At 41.1% G+C, this 22,389-nt stretch overlaps 1 protein-coding gene across 5 annotated transcripts in view; it reads left to right on the forward strand.

Annotated features, from left to right (window-relative positions):
- The window catches only part of GUCY1B1 (guanylate cyclase 1 soluble subunit beta 1), a 101,371-nt gene that overhangs the window by 16,663 nt on the left and 62,319 nt on the right, over positions 1-22,389 (forward strand). For 2 of the 5 annotated variants that reach the window (XM_077477093.1, XM_077477097.1), the window contains exon 3: positions 16,939-17,039. In XM_077477093.1, the coding sequence (XP_077333219.1) occupies positions 16,939-17,039 (101 nt within the window). Of the gene's footprint in view, positions 1-16,938; positions 17,040-20,513; positions 20,656-20,915; positions 21,044-21,473; positions 21,594-22,389 lie in introns of those variants that run through there. The other 3 variants (XM_077477094.1, XM_077477095.1, XM_077477096.1) reach the window with 3 other exon arrangements.

The following is a 22,389-nucleotide window of genomic DNA, read 5'->3' on the forward strand; positions in this document are numbered from 1 at the left end:
CGCAGAAGTCTGCATGCATCGCGCATGAGCAGCCACTGGCGCGGTGAAAAAAAACCCAGCTCCCCAGAACCTGTTCTGCCGCAGAGTTCATACAGGTAGACGTTAACTGCACGTTTCTGCTGGAGCAGCCTATCAAGCATATAGAAGGTTGAGTTCCATCGGGCAATCGCAAATAAGACGTCTGACCGGCAGATTGTGTCGCCGCTGAATGCCAGCAAGGCGAGCCATGGCCGTGTAAGATCTTCTGAAATGGGCCGAGATTTTCCTTGCCTGCCGCAAGATGTCCTGGACCCCAGGGTATTTGACAAGGAATCGCTGCACGACCAAGTTTAAGACGTGTGCCATGCAGGGCACGTGCGTAATTTTGCCCTGTTTCAATGCGCTAAGCAGATTGGCACCGTTGTCACACACCACTTTACCAACTGTCAAATTGAGCGGTGTTAGCCACTGATCTGCCTGTGAACGCAAAGCTGAAAGGAGTGCCGGGCCAGTGTGGCTCTTGGCTTCCAGGCACAACAGACGCAGCACGGCATGGCAACGTCTCACCTGGCATGTCGAATAGGTTCTGGGGAGCTTGGGCGGCGCAGCGGAAGAGACGCTAGCAGCGGAAAAGGAGGAGTCAGCCGAGGAGGAGAGGGAGGAGGATGGAGTAGGAGGAGGAGGAGAAGAAGAGCCAGACCTGCATGCAATCCGTGGCGGTAAAACCAAATCTACATGGGTGCCACGGGTTACATGCTTGTCAGAAGGTTCACCCAGTGGGCAGTAAAAGTGATATACCTTCCCTGCCCGTGTTTGCTAGACCACGTGTCTGTAGTCAGATGTATCTTGGCACCGACACTGTGTGCCAGAGATACATTCACTTGCCGCTGAACATGGCCATATAGCTCTGGGATGCCCTTCTCTGAGAAATACTTCCTTCCTGGGACCTTCCATTGTGGTGTTCCAATGGCCACAAATTTTCGAAAGGCCTCCGAGTCCACCAGTTTATATGGCAGTAGTTGGCGGGCTATCAGTTCTGACAAGCCACCCGTCAACCGTTGGGCAAGAGGGTTATCCGGCGTCATCATTTTTTTACGCTCGAACATTAGGCCCACGGAAGCCTGCCTTTTTGCAGAAAAACGTGAGCTTGGCGTGATGGAAGGTGGAGTGGAGGACAATTGTGAGGAGAGAGGAGAAGGAGAAGTAGAAGACGAGGCTGGACGGTGAGAGCCTGGAGTGTGGCTTTGTGTGTTCCGTTGCTCCCACTGGGCTTGGTGATGGCTGCTCATGTGCCTTCTTAAGGCGGTCGTCCCTAGGTGAGTGTTGGGCTTACCGCGACTAATGCGTTGACTGCAAAGATTGCAGATGGCAACGCTATTGTCAGCAGCGGACACGTTAAAAAAAGCCCACACTGCGGAGCCATGTGCCGGTGTCCTGGGAGCGCCAGATGTGACCGTACATGGTCGATGACTCGCTCCTGATACGTTTCCAGTCTGCTTTGTCCCTCCTGTGCAATGTAAGTTATTCCTGCTTCTCCTCCATATCTGCTGGTCCATATCTCGCTCTAAACTCCCCTCCTCTTCCTCTCTTGTGGGCACCCACGTGACATCACTAGACATGTCATCATCGACGTCACCTTCCCCACCGCTATAAGTAGAGATCTCGGAGTAGGCAGCAACACCGGGGACCAACCTCCTCCTTGGGCTGATCTGGGTACTGTCGTCAGACTGCTGAGTGGCGGTTGTTGCTACCTCCTCTTCCTGGTCCAATACCAAGAGTGGCTGCGCATCAGAAATGTCTTGATATGGATCGGAAAATAATTCCTGTGACTCAAGCGGAAGGTATGTGGTGGTGGTGGTGGTGTTGTTGGTGTTAGTGTCTTTGGGGGTGCACATAGCAGAGAGTGAAGAAGAGGGTGCAGATTGAGAGGATGAGGAGGGTGCAGAAGAGTAAGGCTGAGTGAGCCACTCAACCAAGTCTGGTGCGTCCTTTAAAGTAATTGAACGCACCTTCTGCAACTTCCCACTTTGGCTCAAGCCTGTTGCTCCTGCCCTACCCCTACCACCCCTGTGGAAGTTCCTGCCTCTTCCTCTGCCTGTCATTTTTTAAATGACCCTGTGACAAAACTCTCAGTCCCTATACTGATAAAGGACTACTGCAGCAGTAGGGCAGCAGTCAACAGTAGTGCACCTCAACCCTATGTATTGTGGACCTATACCAGTCCTTAAGGAATAGCAGACTGTATTTCACTCAACCCTATGTACTGTAGTACCCTATACCTTACCAGTCCTTATAAGGACCTTTGTGGAACAAGTAGCTTGTGAATGATTAGCAGACTGTACCTCAGTCCCTATACTGATAAAGGACTACTGCAGCAGTAGGGCAGCAGTCAGCAGTAGTGCACCTCAACCCTATGTATTGTGGACCTATACCAGTCCTTAAGGAATAGCAGACTGTACCTCACTCAACCCTATGTACTGTAGTACCCTAGACCTTACCAGTCCTTATAAGGACTTTTGTGGAACAAGTAGGTTGTGAACGATTATCAGACTGTACCTCAGTCCCTATACTGATAAAGGACTACTGCAGCAGTAGGGCAGCAGTCAGCAGTAGTGCACCTCAACCCTATGTATTGTGGACCTATACCAGTCCTTAAGAAATAGCAGACTGTACCTCACTCAACCCTATGTACTGTAGTACCCTAGACCTTACCAGTCCTTATAAGGACTTTTGTGGAACAAGTAGGTTGTGAATGATTAGCAGACTGTACCTCAGTCTCTATACTGATAAAGGACTACTGCAGCAGTAGGGCAGCAGTCAGCAGTAGTGCACATCAACCCTATGTATTGTGGACCTATACCAGTCCTTACGGAATAGCAGACTGTACCTCACTCAACCCTATGTACTGTAGTAGCCTATACCTTACCAGTCCTTATAAGGACTTTTGTGGAACAAGTAGGTTGTGAATGATTAGCAGACTGTACCTCAGTCCCTATACTGATAAAGGACTACTGCAGCAGTAGGGCAGCAGTCAGCAGTAGTGCACCTCAACCCTATGTATTGTGGACCTATACCAGTCCTTACGGAATAGCAGACTGTACCTCACTCAACCCTATGTACTGTAGTACCCTAGACCTTACCAGTCCTTATAAGGACTTTTGTGGAACAAGTAGGTTGTGAATGATTAGCAGACTGTACCTCAGTTCCTATACTGATAAAGGACTACTGCAGCAGTAGGGCAGCAGTCAGCAGTAGTGCACCTCAACCCTATGTATTGTGGACCTATACCAGTCCTTACGGAATAGCAGACTGTACCTCACTCAACCCTATGTACTGTAGTAGCCTATACCTTACCAGTCCTTATAAGGACTTTTGTGGAACAAGTAGGTTGTGAATGATTAGCAGACTGTACCTCAGTCCCTATACTGATAAAGGACTACTGCAGCAGTAGGGCAGCAGTCAGCAGTAGTGCACCTCAACCCTATGTATTGTGGACCTATACCAGTCCTTACGGAATAGCAGACTGTACCTCACTCAACCCTATGTACTGTAGTACCCTAGACCTTACCAGTCCTTATAAGGACTTTTGTGGAACAAGTAGGTTGTGAATGATTAGCAGACTGTACCTCAGTTCCTATACTGATAAAGGACTACTGCAGCAGTAGGGCAGCAGTCAGCAGTAGTGCACCTCAACCCTATGTATTGTGGACCTATACCAGTCCTTACGGAATAGCAGACTGTACCTCACTCAACCCTATGTACTGTAGTACCCTATACCTTACCAGTCCTTATAAGGACTTTTGTGGAACAAGTAGGTTGTGAATGATTAGCAGACTGTACCTCAGTCCCTATACTGATAGAGGACTACTGCAGCAGAAGGGCAGCAGTCAAGTATAATATTCTTTCTATATTTGGAAGAAAGAATATTATATGTGTACAAGCCTATTACCATACCAGTCCTGAAAAGAACCTTTGTGGACCTAATAGTAACAGCTACTGATTAAACTGACTGTCCCTCACTGCCTCACACACAGCTTCCTGCCTGTCCTTATTTAAACTGACAAAACAGAGGCTGCTGGAACAATAACTTGAATAGCACTTTTGTGGACCTAATAGTAACAGCTAATGATTAAACTGACTGTCCCTGTAGCACACAGCGTCCTGTCCCTTTCTCTACACTGATAAAAGACACTCATGCCGCGTACACACGGGCGGACTGTATGGCGTACTTAGTCCGTCATACAATCCGACGGACAGTCCGTCATACTTTCGACTGAACGGACTTGACCACACACGGATGCACAAACAGTCCGTCGAAAGCTTGCGCGATGACGTGTACAGCACGTACGATGGGACTAGAAATAGGAAGTCGAATACACAGCGAAGCACCCTTCCGCCGTGTAAATCCTTTCTGGGCATGTGCCATTCTTAGTCCGTCGAACTAGCCTACTGACGAGCGGATTGTCCGCTGAAACCAAAGTACGACGGACAGAATTTCGAAAAATCCGAAATACTTAGTACGCCAGACTGCACTCTGAAAAAGTCAGCTGAAGCCCACACACGAGCGGACTGTCCGCTGAAATGTGTCGACGGACTAAGTACGCCATACAGTCCGCCCGTGTGTACGCGGCATTAGGCTGCTGCAACAATGACTTGAATAGCAGTGCCTCAAACCTATATCCTGAACTACACTTAACACCTATACCATGATACCAGTCCTTAAAAGAACTTTTGTGGACCTAATAGATAGCGATTTGAGTCACTGAAGTCTCTCCCTGCTCCACACAGCAACCTCTCCCTATAGTGACAGAAGAAAGAATGTAAAATGGCCACCGGATCGGGGCTATTTATAAGTTAGGGGGAATGTCCAAGTATCCATGTGCTGTAATGTCTCAATTGGCTGTCCTGTACCCCATGATGGATGTGTCATCATAGGTCAAAGTTCTTTTACACAGTAAACACGGAAGTCCGCCGGGGGAACGGCGGCAATAGTCCGCAGATCGGGCGGATGGCGAACAGCCGAAATTCGCCGCGAAACGACCGATGGGCGAACCGTTCGGCCATCCCTAGCCATAACCTACCAACTAACCAACCAACCTATAAGATTTCCTCTTTTTCATTCTGTCAGTGTAGATATAAAGGAATGAAATGAAGAATCTGAACAGTTACAACAGGCAATATACAGCTTGGGTAGAGAAGCCCCATGATAGGTAACAGGCATTCTAATTTTCACTAAAGGTTCCTGAGGAGAGATAACCTGGATATAATGTACTAAATCAGCAGAATGGATGGATAATTGGGGGGGTCAGATCATCCTATTGAAGGATTGTGATATGTAAAGGTTTGTTTTAGGCATGGACCGTTTTTAATTGCTTAAAGCCCAGCTCCAGGCTCAGGTTCCCTCTTTTCTTCGAGCACTATGACATCATATTAGGAAAAAAAAAACATATACGTACTTTGTTCAAGGTGTCCTTGGTGTGTTCTGATGACATAACAGGTCCTCTGCCCTCTTTTTCCCACAATGTGGGCCAATCCTAAACTCAACAGAGAGTGTCGCTCTCTGCAGCATTCTGCCATGATCCCTAGATGTCAAGGCTTCATTCCCTACCCTGGGCTTATAGGAGAATGGACACTAGCCATCATTGAACCTGGAATAGGAGCAGCGTTGCATCAGTGCTCACATTTTTATAAATATTTTATTATATCTTTTCCATGTGACAACAATGAAGAAATTATACTTTGCTTCAATGTAGTGAGTATACAGCTTGTATACCAGTGTAATTTTGCTGTCCCCTCAAAATAACTTAACACACAGCCATTAATGTCTGAACTGCTATTAACAAAAGTGAGTACACCCCTAAGTGAAAATGTCCCAATTGGGCCCAAAGTGTCAATATTTTGTGTGGTCACCATTATTTTTCAGCACTACCTTAACCCTCTTGGGCATGGAGTTCACCAGAGCTTCACAGTTTGCCACTGGAGTCCTCTTCCACTCCTTCATGGTGACATCACGGTGGATGTTAGAGACCTTGCACTCCTCCACCTTCCATTTGAGGATGCCCCACAGATGCTCAATAGAGTTTAGGTCTGCAGACATGCTTGGCCAGTCCATCACCTTTACCCTCAGGCAGTGGTCGTCTTGGAGGTGTGTTTAGGGTTATTATCATGTTGGAATACTGCCCTGCGGTCCAGTGTCCTAAAGGAGGAGTTCATGCTCTGCTTCAGTATGTCACAGTACATGTTGCCATTCATGGTTCCCTCAATGAACTGTAGCTCTCCAGTGGTGGCAGCACTCATGCAGCCCCAGACCATGACACTCCCACCACCATGCTTGACTATAGGCAAGACACACTTGTCTTTGTACTCCTCACCTGGTTGCCGCCAAACACACGCTTGACACCATCTGAACCAAATAAGTTTTTCTTGGTCTCATCAGACCACAGGACATGGTTCCAGTAATCCACATCCCTAGATTGCATGTCTTCAACAAACTGTTTGCAGGCTTTCTTGTGCATCATCTTTAGAAGAGGCTTCCTTCTGGGATGACAGCTATGCAGACCAATTTGATGCAGTGTGTGACGTATGGTCTGAGAACTGACAGACTGACCCCCCCACCCCTTCAACCTCTGCAGCAATGCTGGCAGCACTCATACTATTTCCCAGAGACAACCTCTGGATATGACGCTGAGCATGTGCACTCAACTTCTTTGGTTGACCATGGCGAGGGCTGTTCTGAGTGGAACGTGTCTTGTTAAACCGCTGTATGGTCTTGGCCACCGTGCTGCAGCTCAGTTTCAGGGTCTTGGCAATCTTCTGATAGCCTAGGCCACCTTAATGAAAAACAACAATTATTTTTTTCAGATCCCTATAGAGTTCTTTGCCATGAGGTGTCATGTTGAACTTCTAGTGACCAGTATGAGAGAGTGAGAGCGATAACACCAAACTTAACACACCTGCCCCCTATTCACATGTGAGACTTTGTAACTCTAACGAGTCACATGACACCAAGGAGGGAAAATGGTAAATTGGGCCCAGTTTGGACATTTTCACTTAGGGGTGTACTCACTTTGTTGCCAGCAGTTTAGACATTAAGAGCTGTGCGTTGAGTTATTTTGAGGGGAGAGCACATCTACACTGTTATACAAGCTGTACAAATGCTACTTTACATTGTAGCAAAGTGTAATTTCTTCAGTGTTGTCACAAGATATACTAAAATATTTACAGAAATGTGAGGGGTATACTCACTTTTGTGAGATACTGTATATATATATATATATATATCACTCCCGTGCATGCGCGCTGGTGCCGCCGTTAACGGCATGATCGCCGTTAGAAACGGCACGCACAGGTTTGGGAGATATTTCTTGCACCTACAGATAAGCCTTAATCTAGGCTTACCTGTAGGTTAAAGTGGTTGTAAGGGGTTTACAACCACTTTAAAGTAGCACAGTGTCAAAAAGCAAAAAATTACCTTGTCATGAAGGGGGTAAAAGCTTCCGGAGCTGAAGTGGTTAGTGGAGAAAGGTTTAGCTGCTTAGAGACCAAAGACAATAATGGTGACTTGTCCATTGCGACGTGATTGTCTCTTCTGCAGGCATCCACCTATATATAGAATGGATATACATTAGACATATAACTTTGCTGTGCCGGCTTTTCTATGTAAGCTAATGCTTTTGGTAAAAGCAGACTTCAAATTACAAGTGGAAGTTTTTGGTATAGAATTATTGGACTGAAACTGATGAATGGTGTCCCATTCTGTATGAAGGGGAATATGCTGCTCTCATTATATTAAAAAAGGATTGTAATAAATAATTTTATAGGAAATATTCCCTTTGAAAAACTGACAATATAATGAAAAAATGTAAATAACCAATGTTTTAAAACATAGCAGTTCTTTGTCACTAGAATCCGTATAAATTCAGATAAAAAAAAATCACATTCACAAAACTCTATAAATTATTAACTAAGTTGTCTGCTTTGATTTATGGAAGCTGAATCATGTCACAAAAAAGTGTTTGTCTTCCAAATGTGTTAAACCATATATTGTTTCGAAAATTTGCTTTGCACAAGCGCAGTGAACTCAAAACATTTTATTTCCCTATTTTCTTAAATTCCACTCCTAATATTTAAAAAAAATAAATGATGCATCAGTCTGCCAATTTGTTGCTTTATTGTGATGTGTCTAAAAATGTTGAGCTGTCAACAACTTTTTGGGCAATTGATGTGTTTTGTATTTTAAGATTTATTTTTGTAGCGTATTTGCTAGAAAAAACTTACATTCATTTATTCATATGGGTTAACACTAACCTTCGAGGTTACATATGCTTTATGTTGCCAAATTTCTGGACAATTGCAGATGGTACATACACATTTTTTAGGTGAAACAAGGGTGTCCTTAAAGTGGTTCTGCACCTAAAAAAAAATTATTAAAAGCCAGAAGCTACTAATATTGCAGCTGCTGACTTTTAATAAAATCACACTTACCTGTCCCAGGGTCCAGCGATGTCGGCGGCAGATGACGCTCGTCTCGCTGCTGCCCCCGCCGCCATCCTCTGTCAGGGAATCGGGAAGTGAAGCATCGCGGCTTCACTGCCCGGTTCCCTACTGCGCATGCGCGAGTCGCGCTGCGCGTCTCTTCTGGTCCCCCGCTGTGTCCTGGGAACTGTGTGTTTCCCAGAACACAACAGGGTGGGCTTCTGCGGGGGTCTGCGGCGGTCACCCCCGTCGCCATCCTCTGTCAGGGAATCGGGAAGTGAAGCATCGCGGCTTCACTGCCCGGTTCCCTGCTGCACATGCGCGAGTCGCGCTGCGCGTCTCTTCTGGTCCCCCGCTGTGTCCTGGGAACTGTGTGTTTCCCAGAACACAACAGGGGGGGGCGGCTTCTGCGGGGGTCTGCGGCGGTCTGCCCGGAAGTGGGTGCAGATACCTGGATTATCCAGGTAACTGCACCCCCCTCCCCCCTGAAAGGTGCCGATTGTGGCACCGGAGGGGGGGAGGGATCAGATTAGCGGAACTTCCCTTTTAGGGTGAAGAACCACTTTAAAAAAAAAGTACATGTATTTTCAAACCAAGTAAATCTGATACAGATCTCAAAATCTGTTTGATGGCGTGGAATCAATTTATAAAGGGGTGAATTTGATTTTTTCCCCACTGATTTTTTTTCACTGGTCTTTCAATCTGTGTTTCTCCCAATCCACTACTTCTGTATTGGTTTATCACAGATTGTCAATTCTACATGATTTTTCAGGGTAACATGACAGTTTGCTTAAAGCGTTTGTTTCCCCAACACTTCATATTCCTGATATGTGCCTGCTGTACCATGTAGTTGTATGAGCAAGTATCCTGTTCTCTTTGTGTTGCTTTCTTTATTTGAAATCCCTGGTGTTCCTGCTAGTCCTTTTATTTTTATTTTAAAAACTGACTGCACTAAGCAGGAGAGCACAGCGTGGATAGTTCTCTAGCTGTGCAATGATCAGACTTGTCCGGACACTCCCCCGCTGCACAGCCTTTCACTGGGAAGCTCAGTGTGATGCTGTTTCTCCTCCCTGCAGCTCTTATGCAGCTGAGAACAGAGGGAATGGGATAACTTAAAAGGGATTAAAGGTATTTATGATGATTTTATATCTATACAAAACATGTTTGCCTTTTTTTCTACTTTAAACTGAATGGGTTGTTTTACAAGGTGATCTTTTACAATCACTTTAAATGTAGAGGTCTGGAAATGTGCTTTTTGGCTCTAATGAATGACATCTCCACTCTGAACCCTTGAACCGTAAATAATCTATAATATCAGTGCAATAGACCAGGATATTCATAAATTGCCTCATTTTAACAATACCCCCCGGGCCGCTTGCCCACACACACATGCACATACCACATAAATAAAATAGAAAAATTAAATGTTAAAGTGTTACTAAACCCAGGAGCCCACATTCGCTATATAAATGGTCTTCCACAGTACACAGAACATGGAAATGCAATTATTTTAGTAAATATAAACTACTAAATACCTTTTCTCATCAGCAGTATATAGCAGTCTTATGCCTTCTATCAGTGTCTGATAAAAGCTTGTATGAGGAGTTTTCATTCTCCTCTGACCGTCCTACGAGGCTGCATGACCCCTGACCCTCTGTCTGGACAGTTCTGATTGGCCCTGTGCTGGTCACATGCACCCTCCCAAAAAAAAACTCTCTAGTGAACTGAGGAGTGGTGGCTGGTGCTATAAATGTTTTTGTGCGGGGGCGCTAACAAACCCCTCCAGGTCCCCACTCACCATGGTCACAGCTCCCCTCCGCAGCTTTTATGTTAAACCGGTCTTCTTTCTGGGTTCCAAATCTTCAGCTTCCTGATTGGCAAGGACGAGGAGCAGGAAACCGTAAGTGACGCCATGGAGAATATTGATCTGTAAAAAAGTGGGCAGGTTCAGGACGCAGTGCCCTGCGCCCCAAGGACATCCTTAGACAAGCCAATTAGAGCCACAGACTCTAATCACATGTAAAAAAAATACAGGCCTAATAGAATCCCATTAGTCCAGTGCCCCGCACAGTGCACTGAGTGCACACACATAAAATTATTGATTTTTAAATAAATTATAATATCACTAAAAAATTTTAACTTTAAGATGTTAAAAAAATGTTAGTCATATTTTCAGTTATTTAAAAATAAATCATTCTATGATTATGCAAACTAACTTTGGGAACTTTGGGGGGCTGCGCCACTGCCCCCCTTATAGACTGGCCACCATTGAAACTGAGCATGTGCAGAGTGCCTCCTAGGGCACTGTTCTATCAGCAGATGGACTGGGGACAGTAAAAGAAGGGTAGGATCAGAGAAGACAGGATCAAACAGCCTTTTACACAATGCAGAGGATTAACCCCCTTAGGTTCCACAGTGATTTTAACGAACATGCTTTACTGCATATACAGACTGATTTTACTGTTGTGGGTTTAGTAATACTTTAAATCAGAAAGAAAGATTATGCCTGATTGTGTAAGTTCCTTATTACTTAACATATGCTTTGTTTTTTGGTTTATTAACCTGATGCAAGTTTTCTGTGGGGGACTATTTAGTAAAGCATTTTTTTTTTGTTTTTTGCACAAATACTTTAATTTACACCTGAATTAAAAATCAGAAACCCTCAAGTACCTGTCTATAGCTTTGAATTTCCAGGTTATTTAGATTTCTATAGCTGGTTGAAGTTTATGGCAACACATGTTAATGCATGGCAAAACCATGATGGGATTTACAGTACTTCCTCTTTTGCTCCCTGCAAAGCCTGCAGATTAAAAGCATAATGGGCTAGTATGCATCGCATCAGTGAAAACTGACACAAGGCCATGTCTTGGACTTTCTTAGTTGGTGGACCTGCTCTGTTTTATTTTGAATCTGTGCTGAAGGTGATACCTTTCAGAGTGTCAACCCTATTTGACTCACTACCGTACGGTATGTGCATCCACCCAAGTCGGTAAAGTACCTTATCGTGTTTATTCCATCTTTGGAAAGAGTCTATTGGTACACCAATCACGCCAGCCAAATATATTTGGAAGCAAAGTCTCAAGAACTTTTCTTTCTTCTTTTTTTTTGTGGTTAACACATGGACTTGGTTTTCTAATTTATTGTGTTTTATTAGCACTATAAGCACCATTTGATGTTTGTTTTGTTCACTTTTCACATTTTTTGCACTATTGTGTGATTTTTACTACTATTTGGATTAGAATATGTTTCCATTTTCATGGACACAATTTTGAGCGCTGCACATCTTTTTCTACATAGTATGCATCGCATACTAGCCCATCATGTGACACTTACCTGCAAATGAAGCCCACACTGTCCCCTGTGCAGGTCGCGTCAATCTTTGCCCCTCTTCCTTCTGGGGCTGCGGCCTCCGGCTTTGTGACTGGCCGGAGCCACATGACGTCACTCTCCCACATGGGTGGGAGCCGTCACGGCACACACTGGGGAAGAAACGGCAGGGTGGTCTGTTTCTTCACAGCGCATGCACCAATGATGACATTGGCGCACTACAAGTGAAATATCTCCTAAACGGTGCACGTTTAGGAGATATTTCCACTATCTATAGGTAAGCCTTATTCTAGGCTTACCTATAGGTAAAAGTACGACAAGAGGGTTTACAACCACTTTAAAGTGTGTGCATTAACACAAAAAAAAAGGTGTATAACTAGCCTTCAAATACTTTTACTGTTTGTTCAGAATATGTTAATAATTTGTTATGCACATATTCACTTTAAATACTTTTTTCTGTAGCAATTTAAAAAAATGAAGCACCAGTGAAATGTCCTGAAAGGGATCACTTGCAAGAAAAAAGCTTGGAAAAAAAATTTGTGAAAGCCAAGAAAAAGTCACAAAGTTTAAAAACCTGATGGCCAGTACACCGAAAATTGCATTGTTGGACATTTATACATGTGTAATGCAATGAGAACACATCACGAAATCAGCTTTAGCCTTTATGTGACACATTGCATATAGTGTTATACTATCCTGGCCAGCAATGTTTCTGTCATAGAAGGATTTCCTATGCTATAATCAGTATATTACCCTTAATAAAATATTACTTACAAATCAGCACTGTCAATAACTACACCACACTACTGCTGTGAGCAGTCGGGTCTTGTTATAATGATGTGTCCTAGAAAATTTTCAGTTGTCTGTAAATTTTTGTGCAGTGGTCTGTAAGAAATTAATTCTAGGTCAGCAACCCTTATTCAAGGTCAGAGGTATAACAAGAAGCCATAAAGCCTGATGGAAAATCTGGTCAACACAACTAAAAGGACCTAGAGCAAAATGTCACAATAAATCCTCTAATACCTCACGCAACTGACTTGTACAGCTTGTTCAGGCCAAATAGATGTCTGTAGTTTATTCTGCTTTAGTCATCTTCAGGTAAATCTGTCAGGAAAAATAAGGGAGGCTTCCATTGCTATCCTTGTTCTAAAAAATGCTACATGTCTGTTTGTTCTGGATTAGTACTTACTGATTTATATGTCAGGAAATCCAGGGAAAAATGCTTATCTGCATTCTTGTTCCCCATCAGTGACCATCAAGGTATTGACCAAGAATGTCAACATAACATTCAGGCAACTAGTGTTTACTCTCTACACAAAGTAAATATGTAACAAATTAGGGATAAGCAGAATTGTGAGTTTTTATTACCCCAAAATTGTGGGGAAAATCAAGAGAGTTTGGTAAAATTTTATGAAAACGGTGAGTCGATTTGGAAGGCAAAAATAGAAAGCATAAATAAAAAAGCAAAATACTAAATTTACGGCAAAAGTAGACTAAAACCGAATTCATTAATAAAAAAGTTAAATAAAAAAAACAATACAAATTATTCTGAATGAAATAAACTAGACTACTCTAGTTTTTACCTTCACCTAAGGAGCTAAATTAGCTAATTTTGCAGCAAAATCAATTTAGCTATCCGCTCATGGTTGTAGTTGGTAAGTTATGTAGAGTAGATGTGATTGTTTAGAACTATGGCCCTCTGGGCCCAAAGACAGTATTACACTTTTCAGCCATAATCAATATAATCAATACAGCATTTGTAGTCACACAGGTTGTATGGTCTTAAATGTGCTTAAAATGTAACTAAAGGCAAACTTTTTTTTTTTTCATTTTGGATAGAATGGTGGAGGGTTATATTCCCCATCAGTTTTTTTTTTCTTTTGACATCTGCATCCCATTTGGGAGATTTCCCCTCCTGTTCCATAGCCAAAACAGGAAGTTGCAATAAATCCCTCCGAAGTGAGGAAAGGCCAGTGTGCCACCAGGTTCACCAAGACTAGTGCCCCCATTGGAAGGTTTCCCTTCTATTAGGGATGCACTGATACCATTTTTTTACGAGTATGAGTACCAATACTTTTTTTAGTACTCGCTGATACCAATTACTGATACCTACTGCAACTGTTTTGTCTACACTTTAGATGTCAGCAATTGAAAGGTTTTTAACAAATGAAATACATTATTTTTGTGTTTTTTTCAATGTGAAATGTGTAAATATATGTTAAAGGTGTAAAAATATTAACAAACAAAGCAAACAAAATAAAAGTTTTAATTATTAATAGTTTCGAAAATAGATGTGAACAACAAGAAATAAATAAAAAAGCAGGAAAATAATAATTAAATGGAGGAGAATAAGGAGATAATTAAGGCTAATTAGATTGAATTAAGGTTAATAAGGGGTTAAATAGAGGAACATTTGATAAAAAAAAGCACAAAAAAAACTTTTTTTACTTGACAGGTTGCTTTAAACTGACTTCATCTGCAGAGGGAAGGTCATCCCTTTGATCTATAGATTAAGAAACAGATGCAAAAAAAAACCCCAGCTCCAATTACCGGATTTCTTTAACCTCCCTGGCAGTAATCCCGAGCCAGACTCGGGATCGCATCGCTGGATACAGGGAGAGTTACTTACCTTGTCCCCTGGATCCAGCGATGTCCTCCACGCTATGTGATCGAGCTGTCCTCCGCTCGATTCACACAGTGCCCGAGTGCCGCCGAGCTCCGTTCCCTGCGACGCTACGGCGCATGGGAGCGGAGATCGGCGCCAAATTCAAAAAAGTAAAAACACACAAAACACACACAGTACTGTAATCTTACAGATTACAGTACTTTATAAAAAAATTACACACCCCCTTTGTCCCTAGTGGTCTGTTCAGTGCCCTGTATGCACTTTTATATTATAAATACTGTTTTTTCTGCCTGGAATTTGGAGATTGCCCATAGCAACCAAAAAGTGTCCCTTTATGTCAAAAGTGGTTTTAGACCAACTAGAAAACAGCGATAATAAATTAGAATCACTTGCAGAATTGAGCGATAGCGATTTGTGGGGAAATTCGTCATCAAACACTAATTCTAATGACAGCGACAATTCTGCAAATGAGCAAATTTCAGTGTTTTTGGATTTGATTACATTATTGAATCATTTTTATTATTATTTATTATATTATAAATGTTATCATACCCGGGATGTCTGCTAGACTCTGGTTTGAACAGATTTACGTGAGCTATTCCTAAGAATTGCAGGCCTACAATATAAAACACCAAATTTCCATGCAAAATAATTGTACCGCTTTCAGCACCTAAAATCAGAACTAATCATACCGCCAGGGAGGTTAACACTTCAGCTGTCAACAGGGGAATCCCACTGACAGCTAAATTAGTCTTCGGTTGTTAAGTACATGGCGGCCCCGCTCCTTAACAACCGATAATTGCCAACTTTTTTTTTACATTTCAGCTATCAATGGGGGGGATCCCGCTGAAAGAACCAAGCCTGAAAGTATCGGTTTCAGTTATCGGCGTATTTGCCTTCCTACCTTCTATTAATGTTCTGATGTCACCTCAAATTTGTGATTTTCTTTTACTTTTGAAGAAAAATAAGAGAATAGAGAATACCAACCAAAGAAAAAAATCCTGACAAATTTCTGCCACATCCCAAATAGTCTGAAAGAACTGGTAAGGATTGCCCCAAGGGATTTTGTGGGTAGAAAAGGTGGCGGGATTGAAGGAAAAGATAATATTCTTCCAAATTATATGTAAAAATATGAAAAGTTTATTAGTGTACCAAATACATAAATAATTAATACACGTCTAAAAAATAATTAAACATGAAATAGAACACATAATATATCAGCTACCAAATTGTTGAGACACACAAAACACCCGACAAAGGGTCAGATGTAGATGATAGTCACAACAAGTCCCAACTTGTTGGGACTTGTTGTGACTATCATCTACATCTGACCCTTTGTCGGGTATTTTGTTGTTGGAACTTGTTGTGACTATCATCTACATCTGACCCTTTGTCGGGTATTTTGTGTGTCTTTCTTTTACTTTTGAGAACAACAGTAATTAGGACAAATAAAGAATGTAATTCTTCCTAATAGGGGCACAGACAGCAATAAAAACTGACAGGTGTTCTCATCCCTCTCTACCCAAAACTAAAAAAAAAAGTTGTAAAGGTTGAAGGTATTTTACCTTCATACATTCTATGCATAAAGATAAAAAACCTTCAGTGTGAAACTCCTCCTGCAGCCCCTATTATTACGTACGTGAGCCTGATCGTGATCCAGCCATGTGGGCTAGAGTGGCTGCTCTCCTGGGTCTCTGCCTCCTCATTGGCTAAGAGACAGCAGTGGGAGCCATTGACTCCAGCTGCTGTCAATCACAGCCAGTGAGGAGGGGGCGGGGCAGAGCCCCATTCTGTGTGTCTTATGGATACACAGAACGAGGCTTGGGAGCGAGCATGTACGAGTGCCACCATAACAAATGGCTTGATATGAGGGCACTCAAAGAAGAGGAGGAGCCACGAGTGCCAGTGAGGGACCCAAGAAGAGGAGGATCAGGGCTTCTCTGTGCAAAATCATTGATTTTTTTCTTTCTTTCTTTCTTTCTTTTTTATTTAACCTTTAATATCAGTTTAATGTATATTGTAACACAGATTGATTTACTAAAGGCAAATGAGCTGTTCGCTTTGCAAAGGAATTTACACACTAAAAGGGCGATTTCCCTGAGCTCAGTGAATGTAGGGAAGCTGTACTAACTTCCATCAGTCATTCATGCACAATAAAAAATATGATTTGATTAATTTTTCTTGCATGTGATTGGGTATTATTTGCAAAGTGAATGCTTACCACATTCACTAAGCAAGGGAGTTTACCAGTTCCCTTGCAAAGAGAATGGCCCTTGGTAAATCAACCCCAATGAGTCATAATAACTCAACAAATATCCAGCATATCCGTATATTCATCTCAGGCATCACAGTGGTATACCTTTTACAGTCTTTTTGCAGAAATATATGAACTGAGATGTTATGCATGCTTGAGTTAATCCACCTTAACCAGATTTATACAGAACCACAAGGGAACAGTAATGTAATAATTAAGCTATTTAACGTGAGGCTTTGTATGAACAATTTCTAACACATTGCATTGGCATTTCTAGAAGAGAAGCACAGCTCGATGAAGAAGGTCAATTTTTGGTGAGGATAATTTATGATGACTCTAAAACCTATGACCTTGTATCAGCAGCAAGCAAAGTGCTCAGTAAGTAAAATATATACTCATGTGAACTTGTGATAACTGTTTCAGGAAGTTTGAAAGGATAAACATGTCATTTAAAACTGAAAAAAAAAAAAGTCTATTAATATTCTATGCCTTTAATAAACTTGACCTTTATCTAGCAAGTCATTTATGTACTGCATTTGTTTCCGTTAAGGAAGTGTTCACACTAGGGGCTTTGAAAATGACATCTGTCTTGCAGTGCCACCTGTGGTTGAATGGTTGTGTAGCTCAATGTACTGTAGGTAGACATGGCTAACAACAGTACTCTGGGTGGAACTTAGGATTCTGAGAAGAGTTCCTAAGAGATGTGAGAAAAGTATGCATTGTGGCTTGCCAGCAGCCATGAAAAACATAAATATTAGTTTTGGGTTCATTGTGTTTAATATACCCAGTCTAATGTATTACCCCTATTACTTAAATGTATAAAAAGATTTGTTATATAATCCATTTTATACCAAAAATGAATAATATTTGTTTTATTTTGGATACCTAAACTATATCTGGTGCCCAACTACAGACAAAACATTACATTTTGTTTTGGCAAAGAAGCTTAGTGCGTCTGTTAGGTTTTCTATCCCTCTGAGGTCAAGGAGAAGTCTAATTGAATAAGCTTAATGGTTTGAATATGTATGTATTTCATGTCGATTGGATTGGACTGGTTAAAGGGATAAACTAGGAGTGCGAGGTTAGTATTTTTTAAAGTGGAAAGTAGTTTTATATATATATATATATATATATATATATATACTGTATATATATATAAATTATAATACGCAATTTATACAGCGCCAACAGTTTACGCAATGCTTTACAATGTATAGGGGGGGAACAACACAATTACAGTACAGTTCAATACAAAAGGTACCGGAGGGCCCTGCTCATATAGCTTACATTCTAAATGGAGGGGGTGGTGGTACAAAAGGTAATAGCTATATATCGGTACAGAAAAGCCACACCATCTGCACTGTCTGGACTGGGATGATCCCCTGGTTTATTTAAGGAACATGAAGGTTTTCACAGGGGCTCCTGAACATCTACCAAGGCTTGCCTAGATTTTTGTAGATGTTGGTTGAACTGGGTGGACTAGTATATTTTTGTTATATATATATATATATATATATATATATATATATATATATATATATATATATAGTCAATCTGGTTGAAAAAAAAGACACTAGTCCATCCAGTTCAACCAACATCTACAAGAATCTGGGCAGAGATGGTAGATGTTCAGGAGCCCCTGTCAAAACCTTCATGCTCCTTAAATAAACCAGGGGATCATCCCAGTCCAGACAGTGCAGGTGGTGCGGCTTTCTGTGCCAATTGCAACCATTATTGAAGTCAGTTGAAAGGATGGGAAGGGAGGAGGAATGCAAAGCTGCTATGTTACCTAGTGCCTCATTCTGCTCCAATCAATCTCTTTGAAAGGACAGGAGGGTTAAAGCATTTTTACACATTGTACAGCTTCTAGAGTTGAACGTCCACCCTGGATATAATGTAATATTTAAAACAGTATTAGACTCTTTAGATTTTTTTGACCAACCTGTCCTCATAAGGTCAGAATGTTGGCTTAGGCAGCAACTTTCTAGCCTTCACACCTCCTCAATCGTTGGATCCTGACAAACTTTTTCCTCAACAGAGCCATAGTCATTGATTTGGTTACTGTAATGCATACAGTTACCATTTACAGAAGTCAAGGACTCATCTGCCTGCATTTTTCCTGTTGTTGGTGCTACAAAAAGCAGTGAATCGCAACAAAAGAAGACAGTAATGAGAGAACATCACTTCTGCTTTCACCAGCAATATAAATGTAGAACCCCCTGGGATTCTTAGTTGCAGTCTTTGAGTTCCCAAAGGCTGTCACCTATTACCCCACCTGTTACCACATACAGTATAATTCTAGAGCAGAAAATCAATCGTATACTAAAAAATTCCCATTGGCTAATGCAGGATATCTAAGAGTTGACATCTGTAAATGTTGATACTTTTATCTACTTTCTTGCAATTCCAAGACAATACCTTACAAATTTGGAGTTTGTATGCTTCCCTTCCACTACTTGCATATCATTGATAGCACAGTTCATGCAAGGGTTTATTCAATAGAGAAAGACTTTATTGCATGATGTGTTTATTTTTCTGGTTTTCTGCCTGTGTGCTATGGTTTTGCACACATTTTGAAAATACACTGTGAACACTCTGATTGACATGAAGCGAGGGTAGGTTCGTGAAAAAATGAAAAAAAACAGAAAACAAAATGGACCTAGGCACTGATATATTTCCATGTTGAGTGCATGCATGCTAAGTAATAAGTAAATGTAACACTTCCATGCATTTATTACATCTCACAGAGATTGCACATGTACAGCTCACTTTACAGCGCCGATGAAGACAGCAAGCAGTCAGGTAGGTAGGGGCATTTTATTGCAGAGGAGTGCATGTCTCTTCTGCAATAAAGGACTGCCTGTTCACTGTTTCTTACAGTGGAACTTCAGTTCTTTTAAATACAATTACAATACATACAAGTATTTATTAGTTCTATCAAAATTCCCCCCAAATAATTACCGTATCCCCCCAAATAATGCCTTAATCTGCTTTTCTATCTGGAAGTAAAGCATTGTCTTTATTTGGGGATTTTATATGATCACTTTTTTTCTTCTGGAATGTGGCACTGGTTCGAAGAGGACACAATTGTGTTAATATTGGGGTCTGAGCAGTTTTTGTTTGTGTTTAAAAGCGTTTTACAGATCAGGCCTTATTGTGACTCGTTACAAAGTCACAGAATGCTTTTTCCTGCCTACAGCACATTGTTGCATTTATCTTAGCCTAGGGAAGATCACTGACTGGAGTCAAGGAATGCTTACTGAACATAAAAAAGGGAGCATTCAAAAAAAAAATAATAATAATAATACTGTTGCTGGATATTACGAAATGTCAGAAGTGCATTCATGGACACTTGTAAAGTTAGTGAGAGGTCCATTTTAAGAGATAGAATAAGATAAAAAAAATCTAATGATTTGTTAATAGACTGGACAAAATATATTCCAAGAAAACTGCTGAATACTTGGAAAATGAAAGGATTCTCGAGCCAAGTTCAACATTTCCTCATCCTCTCAACCCTCTGTGACCTCATCATGGAAATATATTGTTATATTTATAATCACTTGGATTATGATTTCACTGATGCGAGTTCTCTGCAGACAATGTACACCAGTAAGCTTTGTACTTCCAGGTTGAATGGAAATCATTTACAAAGTCAGCCAACCTATATTTCCACTCCTGCTTTCTGCCTAACTCTAAAACTACCCTAAGGTAATATGTCAAAACTGACCACTCAGTGACAATCAGGTTACATGGGGCAACCTGATAGGTCACTATTTGCTCTTCAGTTTTGTGAACAGCTTTCTTCTTTACATTGGCTTGAGTGATCTATTCTTTTGTTTTTACTTTCAAAAGATTATTCAGTAAAACAACTCAAAGCACAGAAACCCAATGAATGAATCAAATTCTAGACTTCTGATGACCTGGCTATAGTTGATTGGTTGAGAAACTTCTACCAGTATTATGACTTATATTTTGTGTGGACAAGAAGTATTAGGTAGGTCTGTGCTTAAAGATTTGTGACAGTCTTGTAATTAATTCTGTGGTGCTCCTATCTTTCCATAAACCGCTGAAGCTTGTGTTTGAAGGGTCAAAAAGCAAATTCTGCTTTTACTTTTAGGGGAATCTTCATACTGAAAGTGGACCTTGCACTAAAAAGCAAGGCTTGCTTTATAAATCATGCTCCTTATCACCTTAGCAAAACTCTGCATGATAGCTGTAAAAGAAAGTTAACAAAAATACTTATCTTCTACAAAGCTTTCGCATAGGAGAGGATGACATCACTGTGCAGGAGCACTTCTCGTAAGATCTGGGATCCTCTGCGCTCCCAGGATCTACCAGAAAGAGCATTTTATTGCCTCACCTAGGCGGGAGCTGGATGGAAGGTAAATATAATTTTAATTATAATTATAATTTTTCATTTTTTTTGGGCAATTTTGCAACATTTTGCAAGGGGTGGGGGGAACATGATGTAATAAGCGGATCTTGCTTTTTGATGCCAGGTCTGCTTTCAGTGAATGCAGATTCCCCACTATAGTTGGACTGATCAAGGCTATATTCCGGTATAAAATACAGAAAAATGTGCTTAGTACAAAAAGAGGTATTGTAGCGACCTATATTCCGGACACAAAGGAATTACAAGAATAATTATTCTAAAAGGTGCGCAAAACCAATACCTCTGTAGTGATCAACACAAAAATGTGTGTGCTTTGCCTGTGTTACTCTTGTGAGTATATCTACTTTTAATAAATCATGTGGTTTTAGCATACTACTATATGGTGCTTTATTCTTTTTCCTACCCATTATTACTTTGAGGTCCTGGCTTTGGATAACCAGTGAAGGATCGTGGAGGTCGTGTTATCTTGAGTGGTGGCCACCTAAATGGAGGATTTCTGCGCTGTTGATCTCTTATCATTTGGAGATCATTACTGTGTGGTAAGGGAACTGACACACTTGTCTGTGAGGTGGTTTGGGATTTTTACACATTGACTTTTCAAGATTTCACATTTGAACTTTTATAAGTTTCTCTTTGAAGTTTATTTCTTTGTTATGCATAAGTGAAATATATGTTATGGGACTGCTATTTCAAAATGATCCACATTATTCATTATTGTTTAATATGAGTTATTTTATTTTTTGACACACACGTTTTTGTGTTGATCACAACAGAGATATTGGTTTTGCGCACCTTTTAGTCTAAAAATTCAGGTATGTAGCAGCAATGTGACCAGTAAGGAGATTATAGGAGAAATGTCACAGCAAATTCATATTTTTAAGCACACATGTTGGCCTGCTATCTTCAGTCTTAATTGAAACTGATAATTGTATGTGAAAATTTCTATGTGGACCCTGGATATTGAGTCTATTTACATAATCTGTTCTTGTGACTATTACTGAAGTTCCTTTATGCATGAATGAAGTGCTGAAGCAAACCAACAGTTGCTTAAAAGTTCTGCAGTCATAAATTATGCATTCATATAAACATTTGGAGCCTTATTTACTACAAGAGTCATCTATATAAAGGCAAAGCTTGGTTCCAACAATCTTAAAAATCTTAATTGTTATATAAATTAATATGTTTAGCTGGGAATGGCTTACAGCAAAGTGATTCTGAAAGAAAGGCTACTATTTTGTAGAAATAATAAAATAAAATGACTTTTCATGAGAGATGGCTTTTATACTTAGAATTTGAATAACATTGGCTACAACACTGTACTAACAATCTAGCGGT

Source organism: Lithobates pipiens, unplaced genomic scaffold, assembly GCF_037356315.1.
Source record: "Lithobates pipiens isolate NorthernLeopardFrog02 unplaced genomic scaffold, aLitPip1_a1.2 Scaffold_13, whole genome shotgun sequence".
NCBI lineage: Eukaryota > Metazoa > Chordata > Amphibia > Anura > Ranidae > Lithobates > Lithobates pipiens.